Below are 21,842 nucleotides of genomic sequence, written 5' to 3'. Positions count from 1 at the left end.
GCATGCCTATTTTTTTAGGCAATATAGCAGTGTCCTCCAATATTGCCGCAGAGGATCAGTCGCACGGATTTACCACCATGTCAGCTATAAAAGTTGAGCTATTGCTCAGATCCTGGGACCTTTAAAAATATTACCGAGCTACAAAATGGCAGCCGACATAAAGCTTCCAGATATGTTTTGAATGAAGGTGTCCACACTGAAAATACGAATTCGATCATAAATGTTATGGAACGCAGTTCAATAAATGCATATTTGACAAGTTTTTTAACCAATATGCATTTATTCTCTTTTGATCATTGAAGGCAACATTTTGATATGTTTTCTTTAGCAAAAACTGTCTTGTTGCTCTTGTTTTAATTTTCTCAATTCCTATTTGAACTTAACTCGGTAAAGATGTTATTAGAATATGAAATATGTGCGTAATATGTATATTTTGAAAGTGCAAATTTTAAGATCCATTGTAAAGCAGATCCATTGTAATAACATTGTAAAAATGTTATTTGGTATCTCTAATTAATTTTTAGAATTCAGAATAATTTTAAATGTTTCGTTTATAAAATGCAATTCCTTCCAATTTAAATTGACCTAAAATGACAAATGATTAGCTCAGCTTTCAATAATTGCAAGTTTTCTGAGAGTATATTCATTTCAATGCAATGTTCTGATTTCACTAAAACCTTATTGTACTTAACGTAACATTTTTCTTATAAAATTTATTAGCATCATTTGCATCTTGCACACCATGCGTCCATCAGTGACGATTTTCGTTCAAACAAACAAGATGTCTGCTCGCCTGGACATCGAGAAATCCGACCCTTCGCCGTGGCAGCATTGACAACGTCTCAACGCTCAGCGTGTTATAGCCAACAGACTCTGTATTGTCAGCGTGTTATAGTATACAGAGTCTATACTTGTTATAGTATATAGACTCTAGGTTCCCGAACTAAGGCCCCATTTATTCGTAGGGTTATTCGACGTCGCTGACAATAGGGCTCGTATAATGAACTATCAGGTTTGGGGTATCGTTAGTTGCAGGGCGTCAGAGCGACGCATCTGTAATTTGCAGCTTATAGGAGGCTGTATCGAGCCTGGCCAAATAACAGGGCTTGCAGGCATTGCAGTGAGGGCTGATGGCTACGGACACCCAGCACGAATGTCGTACAAATGAGCGCTGAAGAACCAATGAAGCTACAAAAATTCACTTTCATTCAATGTAATTTAATACAAAATATTGCGATGGGATGATTTAATTTTCGCGCTGATTTGTACGACAGCCAGCTAAAAAGTCTTGCTAATCAGCACTGACGCACCAAATAGATACGTAGTTTCCCATTCATTCAAGACAATGTAATCTGTAATTTTGCAATAGAATAATTATAATTTGCGCCCTGCATAGATTGTTCTTCAATATTTGTGAACTATATTCAAATTATAATTTGTGAACTTTATATTGAGGAATTTCAGCAATATTTTCAGCTGAATGATTTTCGAGAAACTGATTTTAATTCTTATTAGTAGATAGGACAGTATAGTGTAAGAAAAGTCTTCGTATAGCGCTATATCTATACAGCGTTGCGTATATTTTTTTTATCTTTTTAATTTGTACCAATCATGTGACGATGTTAATTTCAAAGCCAGTCATGTTATGATGTTGGTTGTGATGTCAAGCATGTTTTACGATGAGTGTTACGATGATAATGCAATGATTTTTGTGATGCTAATTATTTTGCGGTGACCTTTGTTATGGCAATCAGGCTGATTACCAAAACTGCGATATTACAATGCTAGTTGTGATAACAGCAAGATACGATGATATTTGTGATGAAAATCATGTTACGATGCCAGCTGTGATGACTGTAATTTTACATGCTTCCGTGAAATATAGTGGGAACATTAACATTGAACTTATCAGAATAAAAGTGAATAAAATAATACATTGCGTTGTATAAAATTTTTGTATAAGATTGTAGCGGGACAAATATACCACATTCGAAATTATTTAGGGTCTCTGCCCGCGGGCAAGAGCATATACGAGTATTTAAAACAAAATAATACGCAGTAAGGAGAAAAGACTATATATCATATTGTTTTAAAGCTTACAATACATAGACCATGTAAAAAATTAGCCTAGCCAAATTCGTACGAATACGAACGATGAACGTCACACATAAATAAGAGCTGAATTTTCCGATAAAGCACTATCACATAGCAGGCTATATGAGCCAGGTAAGAGTGAAAGTCCAGATTGTAGCCAGGCTACAGATTAATCAATCTCACTTCCTCAGAAAGGTGCGTCTGATACATGTTTTCATGGGTCATGTTCGGAGAAGTGCGACGGCTGAAAACTAAAAGTGTGGCCTAAAGTTGGCCCGCTACTTTGTTCGTGATAAATAGATAAAAATTGTAAATTTTTTATTTTTCCGAAAATTTTTCATCTTTTCAATGAATACTACTAATTTTTTTTATTTGATGCGGGTAGACGATAAAGATAAGTGAACATTATCTGCTCTAAGTTTACTGTCCAATTTAAATTTTAGTTCAAAAGTTCATGCCTGAAATATTACAAAAAGATGAAGAGATCCTTGCTCATAAATTTTTCCAAATTTTCAAGTCCAACTGAATGCCATGGGAGGCGCACAAAACTTTCGACAAGCCTTTCCTAACTTTTCAAACGCGGGAAACTTCGAAGACAGAAGGTCATTCTTGCTGACGAGATATTTAAAATAAGACAGCGGCTGGAATGCTTCAGAATTTTTTTAGAATACGAATTTGAAAATTGTTCTCGAGGAGCTAAATATAATGATTAGCATAAGAAAATCCAAACGGATTCTAGATGCAATCAAGGTAACTTTTCAAATAAGAATACACATTGAACAGGTCAAATAAAAATATTTTGTTTTCCGCCGTGTAGAAAAGTATGGACGTCATGTCCTAACTTAATTATGTCTATTCCTAAAATCACACATAAAATTTGGCCTAGATATTAATTGAAACAAAACCAATTGATTTACTAGTTTGGCTTCAATTGGTTTGCTTGCTGGCTTGAAATAAAGATCGTATTCAAGAGTCACTGAAAATTTTTTTAACTTTTAAATTTGTAGTTATTCTATTCGGAATTCAGTTCTTTCACAACAATTTAAATCCATATCATACTGAATTTTCATCCCGAAATCTATCCAAACATTTAATTTCTAATTCAGGTTCTCCTGGAGCGGATGCTGCGGCTCAGGAGCATCACGTGATTAATGAGACACAGCCTCTTATCTCGTCCGATTAAGGAGAGTCTAATTGGGAGTGATTGCTTTAAGAGATCACAGGGGTTTGAACACAGATAACTTGGAGGTCTACTGGTTATGATGTAGAACTCGTCTCGTTCTCCTTTGATCACATTGATGAGGCATGGCTGGTGGATTTGCTGTAGGTTTTACTTCAGTTGTAGAGCATGAGAGTGTTTCAAATAAACTTTATGATGACCTTAATTTAACAGTGAGTGATGCAATAATAATGTATAGCAATAGTTTAGCAGTTGTTGGTATATTAACAGTATTTAGAGATTTAATTAAAAGATTAATTGAATAATTTTATTGGAAATTTGTTACATACCATATACATCAATGAATAACTTAATATAATTATCTAACCGAGAGACGAGTAATTTGTATTCTGGTTGGAATTAGGAGCTTCATTTTTCAAATTTAATGAAACAAGAATGACCGGCTGATAAAATATCATGTTAAGTTAAAAAAAAATCAGAAAAAATGCTCAGGCTGCTAAGTATATAATTTTTGTTGCTGAAAGTTCAATTCAATCTTCTTAAAATAAGTAAAGAATATTTTTGCTGTTGATATATTAGTTGTTTTGACTGCACCTCGACTTTCATTTTGCTCAATAGTGGGGATATATCTAAAATTTTGGAAAATAAATTAATATGGTGACACGAACATGATTATGAAATCGAGAGCCCAAATGAGTTGAAAATTTACACTGAATTATATTTAAACAATTATAATTTCATTATATTGTATTATTTATAATGCAATTATATATTTTACAATACAATTATATCATATTATAATTGCATTCTCATTAAAGCGGCGGTCGTAGCGTTTGACCTCAAGATCCTGAAGAAAATTGCAAAAGAATCACGCCGAGAGGTTTAATTGGTGAGCGCAACTGCATTCAAGTTTCCTCGACGACGCACGCGTGGAAATGCAATTAAATCGTCCAACGCATCGTCAGTGCGCGGAAGCAAACGAGCTTATAATTTAATGAGTGAAAAAATATTTCCCTCTGGTGGAATTGAATTTACATAGGAAGCTTGCATAGCTGCAGCGGGCATAGAAATCTTGCGTAATATTAATCTTAAGTCTTAAATCTTGACGCAAGTCAAGACAGGCAAGAATAATGAACACGCGGTTGCTGTAAGCGAGGTGCTTCGACTCATATAACTTCTGAAACGATTAATTTTGTCCTACGGTTCCTGATGCGCTGTATTTATTCTTTTCAAAGCTATGGAACCACTTAAGCTGAATTTTCAACCTTGAAATAATGTAGCATTCTGTAGTACTGTTCGTTGTTTTACTACCAAATCTGCATAAGTCGGATAAATTTGGAGTAATTAAATTATATTTTGGATTATAAAATACACGACTCATTTTCTTGGCATACGAGTTTCCTGTTTGGCTAATAAAAAAAAAAGAACTCATATAATTATGAAGATTTTTTAACTGATGACCATTAGAAGTTGAAGCGGCAAAAAATACATAAATTAAGTCATCCCAAGTGAACTTAATCAAGTTCAAATACATTTAGCATGATTGTCATATTTTTCATGGGTTTCATTTCCGACAACTTTTTGAGAACAGCATCCGTCGGTAAGATTTAACAGCAGGACGGTGTAGAAAATCATAACGGAAGACATTTGCAAACACCGCATCTCATTAAGATACTGTACAAAGAATTTCAATGAATTTCACGCCCAATTGAATATGAATGAATCAAATGAAATAAATACTTGGAATACTAAATTGATGAATCTGTTTAATATTCGTCCACTGCACTAATTTTTATTGAAGGATCAGTTCCAATCAATCAGTATTTGATGCTTTTTGAGATCTGTTTTATTTTTTTGCAATATAATTATAATTCCTTTAAACGAAGTATCAATCGATGCAGTAAACCTCTGGTTTCAATAAAGCATTCAAACGATTTTCGAAATTTCCTAAATTTTTGTTTGTAAATTTGGGCTGTTTTCTATTTTTATACTAGGCATATTTAGCAGACGTCAAATCCACTGAAAGCGCTAAAAAGTTGCGGTTGCCAGCAAAGGACCAGCGTCTTCGATCGTTTCCGTAATAGGTCCCGATGACTGATGAGGCGAAACTTTCGCGCCGATTTTTACGCCAAGTTTTAGGGTAAGTCCTTCGTAAGGTAATCGCGCCTCTATAATAATGGATAAAAATGAGAGGGCGTTCGAGCAGCGATCAAGACTAATAGCCCATCGAGCGCATGCTCGATGAAATTCATCATCATTTCTGTTGGCGATGCCTTCCAATGATCTTCGTTTGAGGATCGAATTACGAAAACCTTAAAGAAGGAACTAAGGTAACTGTGTTTGAAGTGATGTGCGCCTAATTTGTAGCCAGTGAAGAGAACCCGACCTCCATTTGCAGTAATGAGGTCTTGCTTGTGCTCCTTAACGAACGATAAATATCGCAATAATTTTCAGTTCGTATCATTCCTCTCCTGTCAAAGTAAATTTGATGTGTGTTGTAAAGAAATTGATTTAGCCATTAGATGCACACGCGCTTATGTGATTGTTTCATAAAATATTCTTACGGCTTGCCTGACACGAGTCTTGTGAGGATTGCATTGTGATAGTGAACTAAATTTATGGAAGTGATATATAACCACACGCCTGCCTAATGGAACTCATACCTTATTGTGTACTACATCCATCCGATACAGACCGGCAATAAATTCTGGTTTACTTGAAACAAATGGGCAATGTCCAATGTGCTAAGCAGAAAATCACTGACATCAAATTTAATTTAATTAATAAATATAATGTGGTATTTTGCTCCGATATTTATCTGGGCCGAAAATCTATCATAAATAGAAAACTTCTAATCAGAAGGTTTGATCGAAGACCAGGCAATTAGTTTTATTTACAATCTTCATGGAACTGTCGTAAAAACAAATTTTCTGTTCTTCAATCAAACCTGCTAAAATATATGTAAACATGTGAATCTTTTGCTATTATAGATTTATTTTCAAGCATGAAATGATAGAAAAATGAGATTTACGGATTCGTCTTTTGCAAGTGCTATTCAGGCTCAAGAAAAACTCAAATTCGCTATGTAAATCTAATAGCCATGTATCATTTTCTTATATATAATACGAAAAAAAAATATCCACGGTGCAATCCTGCTAAACTAATAATTTTTTTTATTGTGCAGATTCTTTGCAAGAAGATTGTGTGCACCGAGTTTGAATGCTGTTTCTGCAAGTGTCTTGCCGACCAACGGACAAGCTCCTCCTATCAACGATCAGTTCCAATTTTTTTTCGACGCTAAACTTCAATTGTGAACTGGAAGGCAGTTGTAAAAACAACGTTGCTGGTTGGTACATCACAGTAAATCGAAATGAACCTAACAAATCTAGCAACATATATTCATAAACAACAAGAAGAAACAGAATTAATATATACGATATCTGATATTCATTTATTGATGAAAAATATTTTCAAAAATAACATCAGGCGCTTGAATGAAACCAACGATGTGGAAAAAGTGAGTGCAGAATATTTATAAATCAAATGATGTAACTTGAAATAAACCACGGCGTTGCTTATAGAGTCAAACGCACAATTACAAACAAACTGTTCCGGCAGCAATGTTGCCTAACAAAGCGATCCGATGTCGACATGATCAACATCGCTTACCGTGACGCGGCTTGTTCACCGGGTTGGTTTTTTTGTGCCTTGCTCGCTTGTGGGCTTCTGGGACAAGCTTTGGCTGGATGTCCCACTGTGTGCCAGTGCAAATGGAGGGACGGAAAAGAGCACGTCAACTGTCAAGACGCGGATTTTATCGACATACCAAAAGGGCTCGATCCTACCACTCAAGTTCTCGATTTGAGAAATAATAGACTAATAATACTCCCAAAAGGGGCTTTCATCGAAACGGGTTTGGTTAACCTTCAAAAAGTATGGATGAATTTTTGCCAGTTGAGGCTCTTGGAAAAAGGAGCTTTTGAGAAGCTTGCTAATTTAGTCGAACTCGACCTGAGCGACAATTATTTGAACGCAGTCCCGACGGCTGCTCTCACTGACATATCAGGATTACGGAATCTCTACCTTGCTCGTAATAATTTAGGCCCTTTACAAGCTTCAATCTTTACTTCGGTTCCTTCTCTCGTCCGTTTAGATGTTAGTTATAATAATATTACCGCAATCCACAAACAAGCGTTTCGAACATTATCACGCCTTGAGGTTTTAAAGTTATCGGGTAATCATCTGACAACTCTCTCGGTAAACGTTCTAAAGCCTCTGGTCGCTCTGCACGGGCTTCATGTTGATAACAATCCTTGGCACTGCGACTGCCATTTACGACTTTTGCGTCAGTGGCTCTTCCAACGCAATGTGGCCGCGTCTATTCCTCCTCATTGCGACAGCCCTGAAAGACTCAAAGGCCGAGGTTGGCAGACCCTCGGAGAAGACGAGTTTGTATGCGTGCCGCTTGTGACAGCTGTAGCACAGCGAGTTCTAGCCTCGCATGGAGACAATGTATCGCTTGCTTGTAGAGTGGAAACGGATCCAAATGCTGCAGTAACTTGGTTATGGGACGATAGGCCCGTCATAAACACCTCGGCGCAGACGGACCACAGATACAGAGTGCTTGAGTTAGTGGCTCCTAAAAGAGATGCCCGAGTCTCGAACTTGACCATTGCCGGGGCTGCTGTTCAAGATCAAGGAATTTATCGGTGTGTTGCAGAAAATAAAGCAGGGCGTGTCGAGACGAACTTAACCCTGAAAGTTTCTCATAGAATTAAAGAAACTGCACTCATAGCGTTAGATAAAGTCTTTGTTACGAGTGCTCTCTTCGGTAGTATAGTTTTTATTCTACTAGTTTGTACAATATCATGTACAATTTTATACCGTAGAAATCGAAGAAATCGGATGCCTATTAAAGTAGTTTCTAATACGATTCAAGGAAGTCCACAAGTATCTGTAAGAGACCAAAATAGTCAACTAAGTAGAATGAAAAGTGAAGTTGATTATCATGTTGTGCCAACATCAGAAAGTTTCAATAAGTTCAAAGTAGTGAACGAGAACAGCCTCATCACCAGTAAAGATAGCAGCGGTGATCAAATCATCTTCGAAAAACTAAACCCTCCAAACCCCCACTCTACCACTCCGGGGAAAAACGATAAACAAAACACTTTGGGGCTCAAAGGCATTTCCAAGACCGTTTCGTACGTCGAGATGCCAAAATCAGAGTCCGGGGAGGCTGATCCTCTCCTGAAAGAAATTTACAAAGAAACTAGTTTCGTTCGGTCGAGCGGCTTCACTAGCTCACAAACTTCTCTTATTGGCTACAGCAGCCCCTTCCCAGATCTTCTGGACCTGCCAACATCTAACCAAATGGGATCAGTGGATCGACTGCCTTTCTGTACAATGCCAAGACGGTGAGTAAATTCCTTCGGTACCATGTTAAGGTGGTGAGTAAAATCCGTCTATACCATGTTGAGACAGAAAGTAAAATCTTTCTGCATCATGCCAAGATGTTGAGTAAAAACCTTTTTTTTACCATATTAAGGCAGTGAGTAAAATCTTCCTGCACCATGTCAAGACGGTGAGTAAAATGTTCGACTGTCTTGGTGAAAAATGTGATATATTTACATTGTCTAAACTCTTGACTGGAATGATAAGAGAAAATGGAAACTTGTCATGCATAATAATGTTGTTCCTGAAAGTCTTAAAGATTTTAAAATGTAATTAAATAGCCGCATTAAAAGCTACGAAACTTTATAACTAATATACGATTTTATTATATAAATAGCTTCCCAAACCCCAATAAATAAAATCTGCATTTATTCTGTATTATTTCGTGACGCTCTTAAATAGAAATTTTTTTATGCTAGAAAAATATATTTTTTTTAACAATTTGTGTAAAAATCTGTCTCAGCTAATATGCTGAAAAGTATTGTATTGTGCTTTTTACATTTTGAAATAGGCGCACATGTTTGAACTGAATCGTGGAAATCAAAATAAATTTAAAGATGGCGTTGTATCAGTTCTTTCTAATTTCAATTTATGTGTTCCATGTATGATTTATCTGAGCTATCAAGGTAACAACTTACATATAAACTACCTGTCGTAAGAATTTAGTTTAGGATCAAACAATTTTTTCAATTTTATAAATATAACTATCACTAAAATTATTTTTCCCCGGTTTCCGGCGAAGTAATGCCATTCTATAATAAATTGCCGCACACTGCCATGCGTATACATGATTTTGTTCTTGCTAAAATCGTCGTCGAAAATGTTGAAAAGTAATTAAAAATATGAAATTACATATCCATAAATCTGTATTTACATTTTTTAGAAAAATTGCTTAACTCACGAGTAAGCTAGAGCTCATTTATACATGATCCCATTATTTTTTAGCCTGCCTAAACGTGTGAAAGGATTAAAACTCATATGTGATTCAAAGATTCGATGGCACCCATTTTGGTTTGAAACATATTTTTTTCATTGATATATATTCAATTTTTTTATTTATGAGTTGGTAAATGGCATTTACTGTTTCAACACTGAGAAAAAACGCTGTTAGTTACGCTGTAAAATCCCATAACGCATTCTACTGTTATTTCAACCGTCTACATCATTATGATGAATCATTAGATCTACATTAATATTATGAATAATTAATTCCACATTATATCACCATGAACCATGATGCCAATTGTGGTACAACGAACTATTTATTCTAAATTGTTATGATGAACTATTCGGTCAACATTACACAAATTGTGTAAGTACTGTAAACATTCCCGGAAAATCAGTTTTCCAGTTTTAGGTTGCACCATAGTCGTCGGATAAAGAAACTGAATAAAAAAGTGACTAAAATCATTATAAACATTTTCAGTTTTGAACTTGAGATCATTTGTTTTCAGAGCGATCAGTCACTTAAGGGCGCTGATCAAAAAGTTTTGTTAACCAAATAATAATAGATATTTTTGTTATATAATGTACATGAATTTTTTCACGCAAGCATGTGTAAAAAAATAAAACTCAGTACTCACTGCAGTAAGTGACAGTGAGCGCATTTTCTTGTCGACGAAAACGTGAGGTCACGGACGGACAGACAGACGGACATTGTGAGCACAATAGGGCATTTTTTCCATAAATGAGAAAATGCGCTGAAAAGCAGCAATACCATGCATTGAAAGGTTTAAATTGGTACGGCTCATTGATATTTTTATGTATGTATTATTTTTAAATCACTTGAGTTTTAAGATCATGCTATGGAGCATCATGGTGAATAGATTTGAAAGGATTTTATCACTTTAAATAGTTATAAATGAATCATACATATATGATTCATGATTCATTTATATATATCATCCATTATATGATTCATGAATCATCACAATGTACCCATTATTTGTGCGCATTCCGACCCAAAGTTAGTATATTACTTTGCCTGTTTCCATTATACATTCACGTTGTTAATAATATCATAATTTAATGAATTCAAACTTCTTATCAGTAATACTCACTTTTCTCTACAGTTAAGCCGACAAAATGCATAGCCCAACCGAGTTCGGTCTAAGAGCTAAGTGAAGCAATTTCCCAGACTTTGGCGAACTCCTTCCGGCACTTTAATTTTGTTGAACCAAGCTCCGTTAAAACATATCACGCATCCAATGCACACAGTTTAGTTTTTAATAAATATAGAGCAATTATTTTTGACGTCGAGTTGCCACGCACTCAACCACAGGCGTGCAATGTAAAGTGGGTAATAATTTCTACACTATTGCTTATTTTAAGCGTTGGCTAGCTGTCGGGCTCTCAATATATAAGCTGTGTTATGGCTTGTATACATGATCCAATATTGAGCGTCGGTTACTGATATGAATCTGTTATATGTCAAATCTAGTATGTCAGATCTAGGCGATTTAATGCTCTTGTGAACTCACTTCCGGCGTCGCTTACAACGGGTATGAGTTTCCGGATTGCATTCATCGCCTAAATTATTGCTATTGAATGTCAATGACCCGCTTAAATTATACACTCAAAAATATATCGTCAGTTATAGCCATTAGATATAACTCCTAATTAAAAAGATCAGACGAATAACTGCATAAATTCAGATTATTCTAAAAAAATTTATGACGAAAATCACATCAGCTAGCAAAGCTATTGGAAAAATAATAATCATGCTTACCGGGTGCACTTAATTAGAGTAATGTCACGGATATTCGTTTATGAAGGATTGGAATACACGAATTCTTATTCTGCATTTTTTTCGAAAGTGTGTTTTAAAATTTTCATCAAGTGAATATACATGACAGTCGAAAGTGTGGATTCGAATTTTGATCAAACGAATATACGCGACAGTTTCGAATGTTTCCTTACCTCTTTAGTCGAGTAGCACCAAACAGAAACTTGAGGTGCTAACTAAAATGATTAGAGGTAAATTGTGCTCGACATGCATTCTCATGGAACACAAAATATATAGAAAGTATATTTATAATTTAGGAACACATGAGTAGGTACTTAGTTCTACACTGTCAATCCATCAATAATTTCCAATCCATTCATTTTAAAATTTTACAAGAGATTGAAAAAGCTTCAGAAAATGTTGTGGATATATTAATAACAATTTTTAATAGAAATATTTTTATATTGATTACCTCTGCATCATTATATATTGTATTATTAATTTGATTAACAATATTAAAACAGGTAATAAAAATACAAAATATTGTATTTTTACATATGCAATTAATTTCGGAAACCGTTTTTAATCGAAATAGTTTATATATCTTTCGTCGAAACTCAATATTGTCACAACGGCGCGAGATAGCTTAGCAGCTGAAGCGCTAGTAATCATAGGGTCACTAGGGTCAATATTGTCACAGATTGTTCCAATAAATGTGGTATAAAGCCGCATTTGACATACTCATGTCGCAATATTACTTGGAAAATAATCGTCATATAAATCATAAGACTTTCATTCCATGATTAACGCAAATAAAAGCGTTTTGTCTAAATAAAAATTTTGACGCGTCGCAACCAGCCAGCCAAACTTCCCTCGGAAGTTCAAATTGGCACACTTGCATTCAGGATTTAACTTCCGGATAGCAGCTTATTGTGTCGTTTTTTTGCAACGCTTACAAGTTTTCTGGTGAATTTTCCGGATACCTGGAACTGCTATTTATTAGTCCATCCGTTAGAGATTTTTTTCCTGCAATGACAGATCGCTCACTAAAACAAGAATCCCATAAAAATGTGCAAGCAATGGCCAAGCATTTTTTAGCGAAAAGATTTATTGTTCTATACTGCACAGCTCCGATGCATTTAAATAGCAATACAATTTTGTGAAAGAATATAAAAATGGTCAACAAACATAAATTCGCAAGTCAGAAATGGTTCGTGGCTGGTGAAGCGATTGTCGGCACGTAGCAGGCCAGACTGTGCTCTTGGATTCTGAACAAACTTTGAGTTGAATTGATATATGTGAAGTAGAAATTAATTAACATACTTTATTTCTCCATTCTAGATTCATGTAGTAGAACACAAATTGACTAAATTTGGCGTAAACGAAAGAATTTCCAATCTAATAATCATCACAACCATTGCGGGCGTTGGAGTTCATATCTACAATAGTCTAGGCCAAAGTTAGGTATTTAATTGCATTCATATCTTAGATATCAAATATAGGTAATTCCTGAGAAGCGACACTAATTACTGCAAACTTCCATAAGATTATGAGCTTTCTCATAATCTTCTTTGAACTATCGAGATTTTGAAACTTATTAGAGAAACTTGGAGAAATTTAGAACCGGAAAAATAAGTTTAATCAAATTTTTGGTGATAGTTCTATAGTTAGTCGCAGGTGGTAGTATATATAATTAGTCTCTAATAATAATAATAATATAATTAGTCTATATATAATTAGTCTCTAACTGTTAGAATCATTCATAGCCAATGTTTTAAAATAAATTTGAAATACTCATGGAATATTACTAATCACAGCTTCTTACTTTCTCCTATTTAGAATGCACGTTTCTTGTGCGTAATTTTATCTAATTTACCTTTTAAACCCGAATTTGAATAGATGTGTCATCAATTAATGTGAGAAGAAAGTTGAATATCGCAAACCACTATAGGATATAAACATGCCTTCTAAGAAATATTTCGATGTAATTTTTCCAGCTCTTCTCTAGAAATATCAAAATCTGGCTCACATGGAGTAAACATATAATTTTTTACTGCACAGGCGAATGCATTTGCGCGGGCAAAAATTTTATGACAATGAAGTCGCAAATGACCGGACTGAGAAGTTTTCCGGTCATTATATCGCAATTTTATTTTCTGTCTCCGAAACTATACGTCGTGCCCGTCATTTGAGGAACTCTGTGCTAGAAATAAGCACCAAAAGTTACAATAATTGCTTCGGAAACATTGACATCTTCTACGTTGGCTTCAACTTCTCAAGCCATAGTGTTGCTTGATTTTACTGAACAACAATAAAAAATTAATCATTTTGCTGTTACATTAATGTGAAATCAAATATTTGCACCTCAAAACAGTGTTTTTTTTTTTGTCTTGCAAGCTTCTAACGTTTTATCTGCTGTTTTGATCCACATTTGCTTGAAAACAGCCTACGGTACAAACATTTCCCTCTGTCTTGTCCCTCTTTATTATCTAAGTGCTATTTTATACTGTACAGCAAGGACCGTACACACTCAGCAGCCTCACTATTTTGTCAGGGGCGCGTGAATTCAAGACATTTTACTTCGCTAAGCCGTGCGTGATAGCCGTGATTTGTCACTACGCAATTACGCAATGCGTGCTGGAAGTGCGTGCATCACGCAACAATGTGGTCGCCTGGCAGCACAAATGTTATCATGAACGTACACGTGAGCACTCTTTGAGCTCCAGTAATGGAATTGTGAAAGATACTACCTCACTTAAAGATACCTCACTTAAAGATACCTCACTTAATGATACCTTACTTAAAGTTACCTCACTTGAAGATACCTTTCTTAAAGATACCTCACTTAAAGATACCTTACTTAAAGATACCTCACTTCAAGATACCTCACTTGAAGATACTTTTCTTAAAGATACCTTACTTAAAGATGCCATACTTAAAGATACCTCATTTAAAGCTACCTCGCCTGAAAACTTCTTATGTTGTATTGAGTGTTGATTTCAATAATGTTTTGTTGATTTCAACAATCTTTTGACGATTTCAACAGTATTTTGTCGATTTCAGCAATGTTTTGTTTATTTTAACAATGTTTTGCTGATTCAAAAATTTTTTGTTTATTTCAACAATATTTTGTCGATTTCAGCAATGTTTTGTTGATTTCAACAATATTTTGTCGATTTCAAGAACTTATATGATAAATTACCACATTTTTATGCACTAGTAGAAATATGTTTAACCCCCTGAGCTCACGAGAATAAAGCATGCAATTTAAGCTTCCTTTTGTATATAATTTTCCAGGCTTTTCGTGCGCAATTAATTGCATTGAATGTACAGCGGACAATTTTTGCTTCAAACAAAATGCAGGAGAAAATTGCCGATTTAATTTTCGATAGTTTCGGCCGCGTGTGTTTAATGAATGAATTAGTTCGGTGAAATTTGCTAACGTGCTATAATCATCCATTTTTATACGACGCAAAAATTAATAAAAATTGAGTAATATATTTTCCAATTAGACACATATTTTACAAACAATTTAAAAAATGCGAGTACCGCCGCCGAGCATCTTCGATGCGAAAATTCGTTTATCAACTGTTTACTATGGATAGTATGCTTTTATAATATTCGCACATTTTTACAACACTTCTCCTTAACTTCACTTCTTGTTGTTTGTTTGTTTCGCTGTTAAAAATCTTATAATCGATATTTAATACACTTCTACTTGTCCAATCGATCTAAAATTTTGCACTCGTACGTTAAGTCGTTAAGCAGAGACGATGCTTGAATCAATTGACGGAATAAATAACTTTAAAAATGTAAAAAAATTATATATTAAAAAAGTTGAACAAATAACTTTTTTAGTATTCAAAAATAAAATAAGAAATTCATTGTACATGTGTAACATCGGAGAAACTGACCTCTTTAGCAGTGTTGTTTAAAAGGTAATTTTTAAACGCATATTATTACTGTAACATTCTCATTCGTAGCAAAATAGCTCCCCTTCCTTTCTAACCATCATAACAGTTATTTATAGGAATTTGAGCGGTGAAAAATTCGAGACCCGTATGACGCATAGGAAATTTTCAGCGTGTTTTCTGTATACTAAAAGTGTCGTCGATTACAGTAAGAATATGTGCTTATTCGTACAAACTTTTATCAAATAAGTATTCCCCGTGATTGCTCTTCTTGGGTGATTTTTTTAATACAATGATACATGATTATAATACAATTCAGGAATGAATAATTCATTTCTCATGACATTTCTGACACGAAGATGTTTTTAGCGCATTTTTTCATTTACGGAAAAAAGGCGCTATTATTCTCGTCATGTCCGTCCGTCCGTGACGTCCGTCCGTAACGACGGACGGACGGACGTGAGAAAATGCGCTCTCTGTCACTCATTGCAGTGGGTACCGATCTAATTTTTTCCTATAAGCTTCAATCCGTCTGGTTGACTATCTATAAGTGTAAAAATTCAATAATCTGTCAAAAAAATATAGCTATAATATATATTATATATAATAATATACCTCTCTCTATCAACAATCAATGCTCTCTATGCTATTCGGTGGAAGCATGGTAAATTTTAACCTTTAAACTCTACCTTTCATCATGACATGAATAAATAATGTTTAACCATTACTATATTCATTCCTGATCATTCTTTCTTAACCTTTAAGCTAAAGTTAACTGAAGTTAGTTTTCAGTTGACGAAGTTGATAAACCTACCTAATAGGGAAATTCTAATCATTATAATTATAATTGCTAATTATTAAATGTTTCATTGCTACTCTTAGCGTCACACTTTAATATTTAAATTGAAAGAAGTTATTGAAATTAAAATTTACGGTTTTACTCAGTTTTAAAATATGAAAAACAGTATGACTAGATTACATCAAACTATGAATTTCATATTGACCGTATTCTCACTGCAATTAGTTACATCACTGTCACTGTTAGCCGTGTGTGAGCGAGACGAGTAAATTAAAACATTTTACTTCATAATACATATTTCAATCTTGCATGGGTTCTCCAAACCTATGGGAGCAATAATCAAGTAAATAAAATTTTTCTCTCCAATATTTTGTCAAATCCATGTTAACAGAGCTAGACGTTTGTAGCCCTACAGAAGAAAAGTAAACCAAGAACTATATATTACTTATTTTAAGGAACCTCAAGACAAGAATTCCTAATTTTAATCATGCTACTGATCTGTGTTTGAGGAATACTTTGACTGATTTTTTAAAAGCGTAAGAAGAGCAGCTAATGTTGTGGTTAAACTTTAAGGACCTCATGTAAGGGATATTTTTTCTACGCAAAATTCTTACTCTGAATCATGCTACTGATCTTTGTCTGAGGAATACTTCGACTGATTTTTAAAAAGGGTAAGAACAGCAGCTAATGTGGTGGTTAAACTTTATGGACTTCTTGAAAGGGATATTTTTTCTGCGCAAGATTCTTACTCCGAATCATGCTACTGATCTTTGTTTGAGGAATACTTCGACTGATTTTTAAAAGGGTAAGAACAGCAGCTAATATAATATGGTGGTTAAACTTTAAGGACCTCTTGTAAGGCGTATTTTTTCAACGGCCAGATGGACGAGTGCACTCAGTCTGGAGCTATCATCTAACAGTGGGAGCCTCGCCTCCTGCCAACCTCCATCTCTCCCCTCTACGCCTCTTACTAATAGAATCATGGACGCCAGAAGACAGCTTGCACACATGCAGTGAGTCTAGTCATAATTAATTAAAATTCCCAGCACAATGAGGGATGAATTTATTCTAATATTCGTCAGAGTTTTCTATCACTCTGATCAATCTATTAGGTGATTGGTGTTATAATTATAGACGGGTTATAATATTTACGGAAGTATGCGGCACGTCCGCACGTGTATGAAAATTTATATTAGTTACTAAGAGTTAGAAATTTTACATGACAGTAAAGGGTTTCTGAATAGACTCCAGCAAAGAACTAGATGATATTATTCGACTAAACTGGTATTTTTATTGGTTGAAAATGATTCATATTAAACTTGTACGAGGCGTGTTGCAGCCAGCGCACTAAACCAACTAAGTTGAGCCGACACTTCGCTCTTCATAGATTTAACAGAATCGAGTTGTTAGTACAAATGTTCTAGCCGAAATACTTGACAAAGTCGGGCATTAGGCAAACAGTTCACAGCTTGCATGGATTTGAAGGAGAATTTCAGCAACTCGGAACCGAGCGTAAGACGTGCCATCAAAGTGAGTTATAACTGCAGTGCCAACTCTCAACAATGCCGAGGTGTTCGCCCAAAGCTGAATGCAGTCTATATCAGTTCTCAATTTTGGTTTAATAATGAAGCATAATATTTAGAGGCTGGTGAGTGTAAAGCCCGGGAGAGGTGGCCGAGTTGACCTCATTTTCTTTAGTAGAGGATTACAGTTTCGCCTGCTGCACAAAATAGCAGCTCATTAGAATTTAATTCGACTTCTATTAGCCATGTATAATAGTAGAGAAAATTACGACTCTTGAAGATACTTCACTTAAAGATGCCTCACTTAAAGATACCTCGCTTAAAAACTGGTTATGTTGTATTGAGTGTTGATTTGAACAATGAGTGTCTTTCATTAAAATTCACATTTCTATGCGTTAGTTGAAATATGTATAACCCACTGAGCTCAAAAGAATAAAGCATGCACATTATGCTTCCTTTGGTATATAATTTTGCATGCTTTCCATGCGCAGTTAATTGCATTGAGTGTAAAGCGAACAGTTTTTGCTTCTAACAAAATGCAAGAAAAAATGGTCAATCTAATTTTTCGATAGTTTTTGCCGCTTGTGTTTAACGAACGAATTAGTTCAGTGAAATTTACTGACCTGCTATATAATCATCTATTTATCCAGCAAAATATCAAGCAGAAAATGATAAAAAAATAATTTATTTCAAAGTATACGCTAGTTTTACAAAAATTACTAAAAAATGAAGGTACCGCCGACGCGTATTTTTAATGTGAAAATTTCATTGTCCGTTATTGACTTCGCATATTATGCTGTTACATTATTCATGCATTTTTACTGTAACATTGGCATTCGTAGCAAAATAGCTCTCGTTTCTTCCCAACCATCGTCATTTTTGCTTTGTAAACCTAAGTTGTCATAATAATTATTTTTAGGAATTTTGGCGGATGAAAAACTCGAGACCCGTATGACGCCTATAGGAAATTTTGATGCGTTTTCTGCAAACTAAAAGTGTCGTCGATTACAGTTGGGATATGTGCATATACGTACGAACTTTTATCACATAAGTATTCCCCGTGATTGTTCTTGTTGGTTGATTTATTCAAATTAAAATGCAATTCAGGAATGAATAAATCATTTCTCATGACATTTCTGGCAAGAGCGATATCCAGATTTCTCCTATAAGCTTAAATCCGTCAGCCTGACTATCTATACGTATAAAAATCAATACTCTGCCAAAAACATAGCAATTATATATTTTATAATAAATATGGCTCTCTGTCACAAATCAATACTCTCCATGCAACTCGGTGGAGCCATAGTAAATTTTAACCTTTAAACTCTATCTCTCATCGATACGTGAATAAATAATGTTTAAAAATATTGTTTAATGTTTAATTACTATATTCATTCCTGATCATTCTTTCTTAACCTATCATATTCTTAGGTAGCGAAATTCCCAGAATTTAAATGGTTTTAGAACTTGTTCCGCTCTTATGAATGAAATAATTTTGTTTTATCCAGGCTTTTCCTTTCAACTCTGGACAATCAAAACTATTATTATTTAAATTACTTCGTATTTATTCCATTGAATTCCGTTTACCAGGATTGAAAATATTACTGTGAAATTTGTTGAACGTGACTTGATATACAAATAAATTGACGGTTATGTGTGAGGCGTGCGATACTGTTTAACGTGAGAAATAAAGCTAAATATTTATAAAGAATTTTCATTCAATCTCAAACCATATATATCGCGATGTAATGTTCAGTGCTGAAATTTGATTCGTTACACGAATATACTCACGCTTTTAAGCCAGTATATTTGAACTTCATTTATAGACAAAAAATCATTTTATCATAGAATTTCTCGATGAAATTCAACACTTACAGCCATTTTTATTTTCTACTCAGTGCATCCATCAGAAAGTAGAGCCCGGCAGCTTTGAAAATAATTTTTCCCGCTTTAAAAATTCACAAGTTTCTTTGGAATAATATTGAAATATTTTGGGAAGATGGTGATATAGTTTTTAAAAATAACAACTTGTAACAATGAATACAATTAAATAATCATATAACTCACCTGTAATCATTATACATCGTAAGGGACTAAGGCAGTTTGCTAAATTAACATATCCCTGTTTCGTGATGCACTAATGATGTCGTGAAGTGCCCCGCCATACTTCGTCTTTTGTTGAGCCCCCTTCTTACAACACCGCCTCGTGCCCTTGTCTCAGGCTATTCTAGAGTTCGTGAGCACGCATTGATTAACTCAGTCAGGCAGCAACCTTTGCATGTTCGGCGCGCGCCCGCAAGAGAAATTGTTCCATGTTTTTCTCTGAATATGGCTAATTATAACCGACCCAGGCCTGAACCTGGGAAGGTTTTGGTTACGTATACATGAGAAATTGTCGCATGCTATAAAGTAAATGTAAATAATTTATGCTGCTACTTTTAAAACTCTATTATTACTTCAAAAAAGTAGCAGAACACGTTTTTGGATAAACTTCTAATGTATTGCCTTACCCAGAAGGGAAGAGTTTATTCATCATTCATATGCTGTATCTAAATGAAATTAGTATCGATGTATGGGGTTTTATAATAATATTCTTAAATACGAGACTTTTTAAATCAATTCTTTGGGCGCAGTGTGAATATAAAACGCCAGAAATAACCACTACGGTAAAATGAAGATAAACGGTTAGTGAAATATGAAGAGTTTATTCATCATTCATATGCTGTATCTAAATGAAATTAGTATCGATGTATGGGGTTTTATAATAATATTCTTAAATACGACTTTTTACCACGTTTTTTCTTAGCTTCGTTTCGTGTCTGTCTGTCATCAAAAATTCAAACCTTAATTTAGAGCACTTCTGGAAAACTTGGTATTGTTGTATGTAACTATTGTTACTATTGTATTGTATTGTTGTATACTGTATACTAATACTATACTATTGTATTGTTGTATGTAAATTTGGTATGCATGCTTATGCTGCCTAACAATTCAAGATTTGATCACCAGAAGTAATAATTTAGGAAATTTTTTTTTAATTATTAAAGAAAAAAAATCACGGTTGGGAACCGAGTTTTTTTTGTCGAACATCCAGAGTTGCCAACCCTGGACAATGATTTGAGTTGCTAAAATTGCTAAACTAAAAAGTAGAAAATAAATATATATAAAACCATTTTTAAAAATCACGTTTTCATAACGGACAAAAAGAAAAACATTAACTCGTACATAACATTACATAACATTCTACATAACTTTAATGTTATGTAAGAGTTAACGTTTCACTTTTTTGTCCGTTAAGAAAACGTGTTTTTTAAAGTTTTTTATTTGTTTTATTTCATTGTTTTTGGTTTTGTAATCACCAGAAAAACGTGTTTTTTAAAAATGGTTTTATATATATTTATTTTAAATCAATTTTTTGGGCACCGAGTGAATATAAAACGCCATAAATAACCACTACGGTAAAATGAAGATAAACGGTTAGTGAAATAGAAATTCAATCTTAATAAATTTATCTCCTCTAATTTTATCGTATCCTTAAANCGAACATCAAATAAATAGTATGAAATTTTAACTCATACCACACATCAAACCATTAAAATAAATTTACTGCTACAATAAAAAGGACGAAATATCCGTCTGAATTATCCGAATGCCACCTTTTGCCGCTTCGGTTCAGCGAAATCCATAGGCAGTGTTCAGCGAAATCCATAGGCTGTGTCTGTGCATTAGGAAGCGAGAAACAGTTTCGAACTTCCTTCACTGGCTGCCCAACTCGCAGCGACCAATTGCAGAGAATCATTGTGTTCGTGTTGCAACGCGACCTGCGAAGCCCAACATGCTTTTAGGTGCCGTTTAATTTCAGCCAGACCGTTGTGAACTGCGATTCGAATTGTGTAATCTTTGAGCAGCGACGTGTTGCATAACTGTGGAAATTCGAGCTACTTTGTCGAACTTAGGATGAAATAAAATGCCGATATGCTATTTTCGTTTGCTTTTCAAGCACATTGCTGGGAAAGAGCGCTTGAGCATAAAGCATTTTTAAGAAAGAAACTGTTTAAGGAATGACAGTTTGTTCTAGGTCCAAACCTAATGATGTGTTTGATGATACAGGGTACGGATTTTGTTCGAATAATTATTGTTTAATATGGGAAATTTTTTC

The 21,842-nt window shown here is 34.5% G+C and overlaps 1 protein-coding gene across 1 annotated transcript in view; it reads left to right on the top strand.

Annotated features, from left to right (window-relative positions):
* Nucleotides 1-21,842, top strand: part of LOC108676715 (leucine-rich repeat-containing protein 24) — a 61,834-nt gene that overhangs the window by 31,077 nt on the left and 8,915 nt on the right. The window contains exon 2 of the mRNA XM_018164845.2: nucleotides 6,459-8,688. Coding sequence (XP_018020334.1) covers nucleotides 6,926-8,688 — 1,763 coding nt within the window. The 5' untranslated portion in view covers nucleotides 6,459-6,925. The remainder of the gene's footprint in view (nucleotides 1-6,458; nucleotides 8,689-21,842) is intronic.

This window comes from Hyalella azteca, unplaced genomic scaffold (assembly GCF_000764305.2).
Source record: "Hyalella azteca isolate HAZT.00-mixed unplaced genomic scaffold, Hazt_2.0.2 contig12212, whole genome shotgun sequence".
Classification (NCBI taxonomy): Eukaryota; Metazoa; Arthropoda; class Malacostraca; order Amphipoda; family Hyalellidae; genus Hyalella; species Hyalella azteca.
This window is presented reverse-complemented; position numbering and strand designations above follow the sequence as displayed.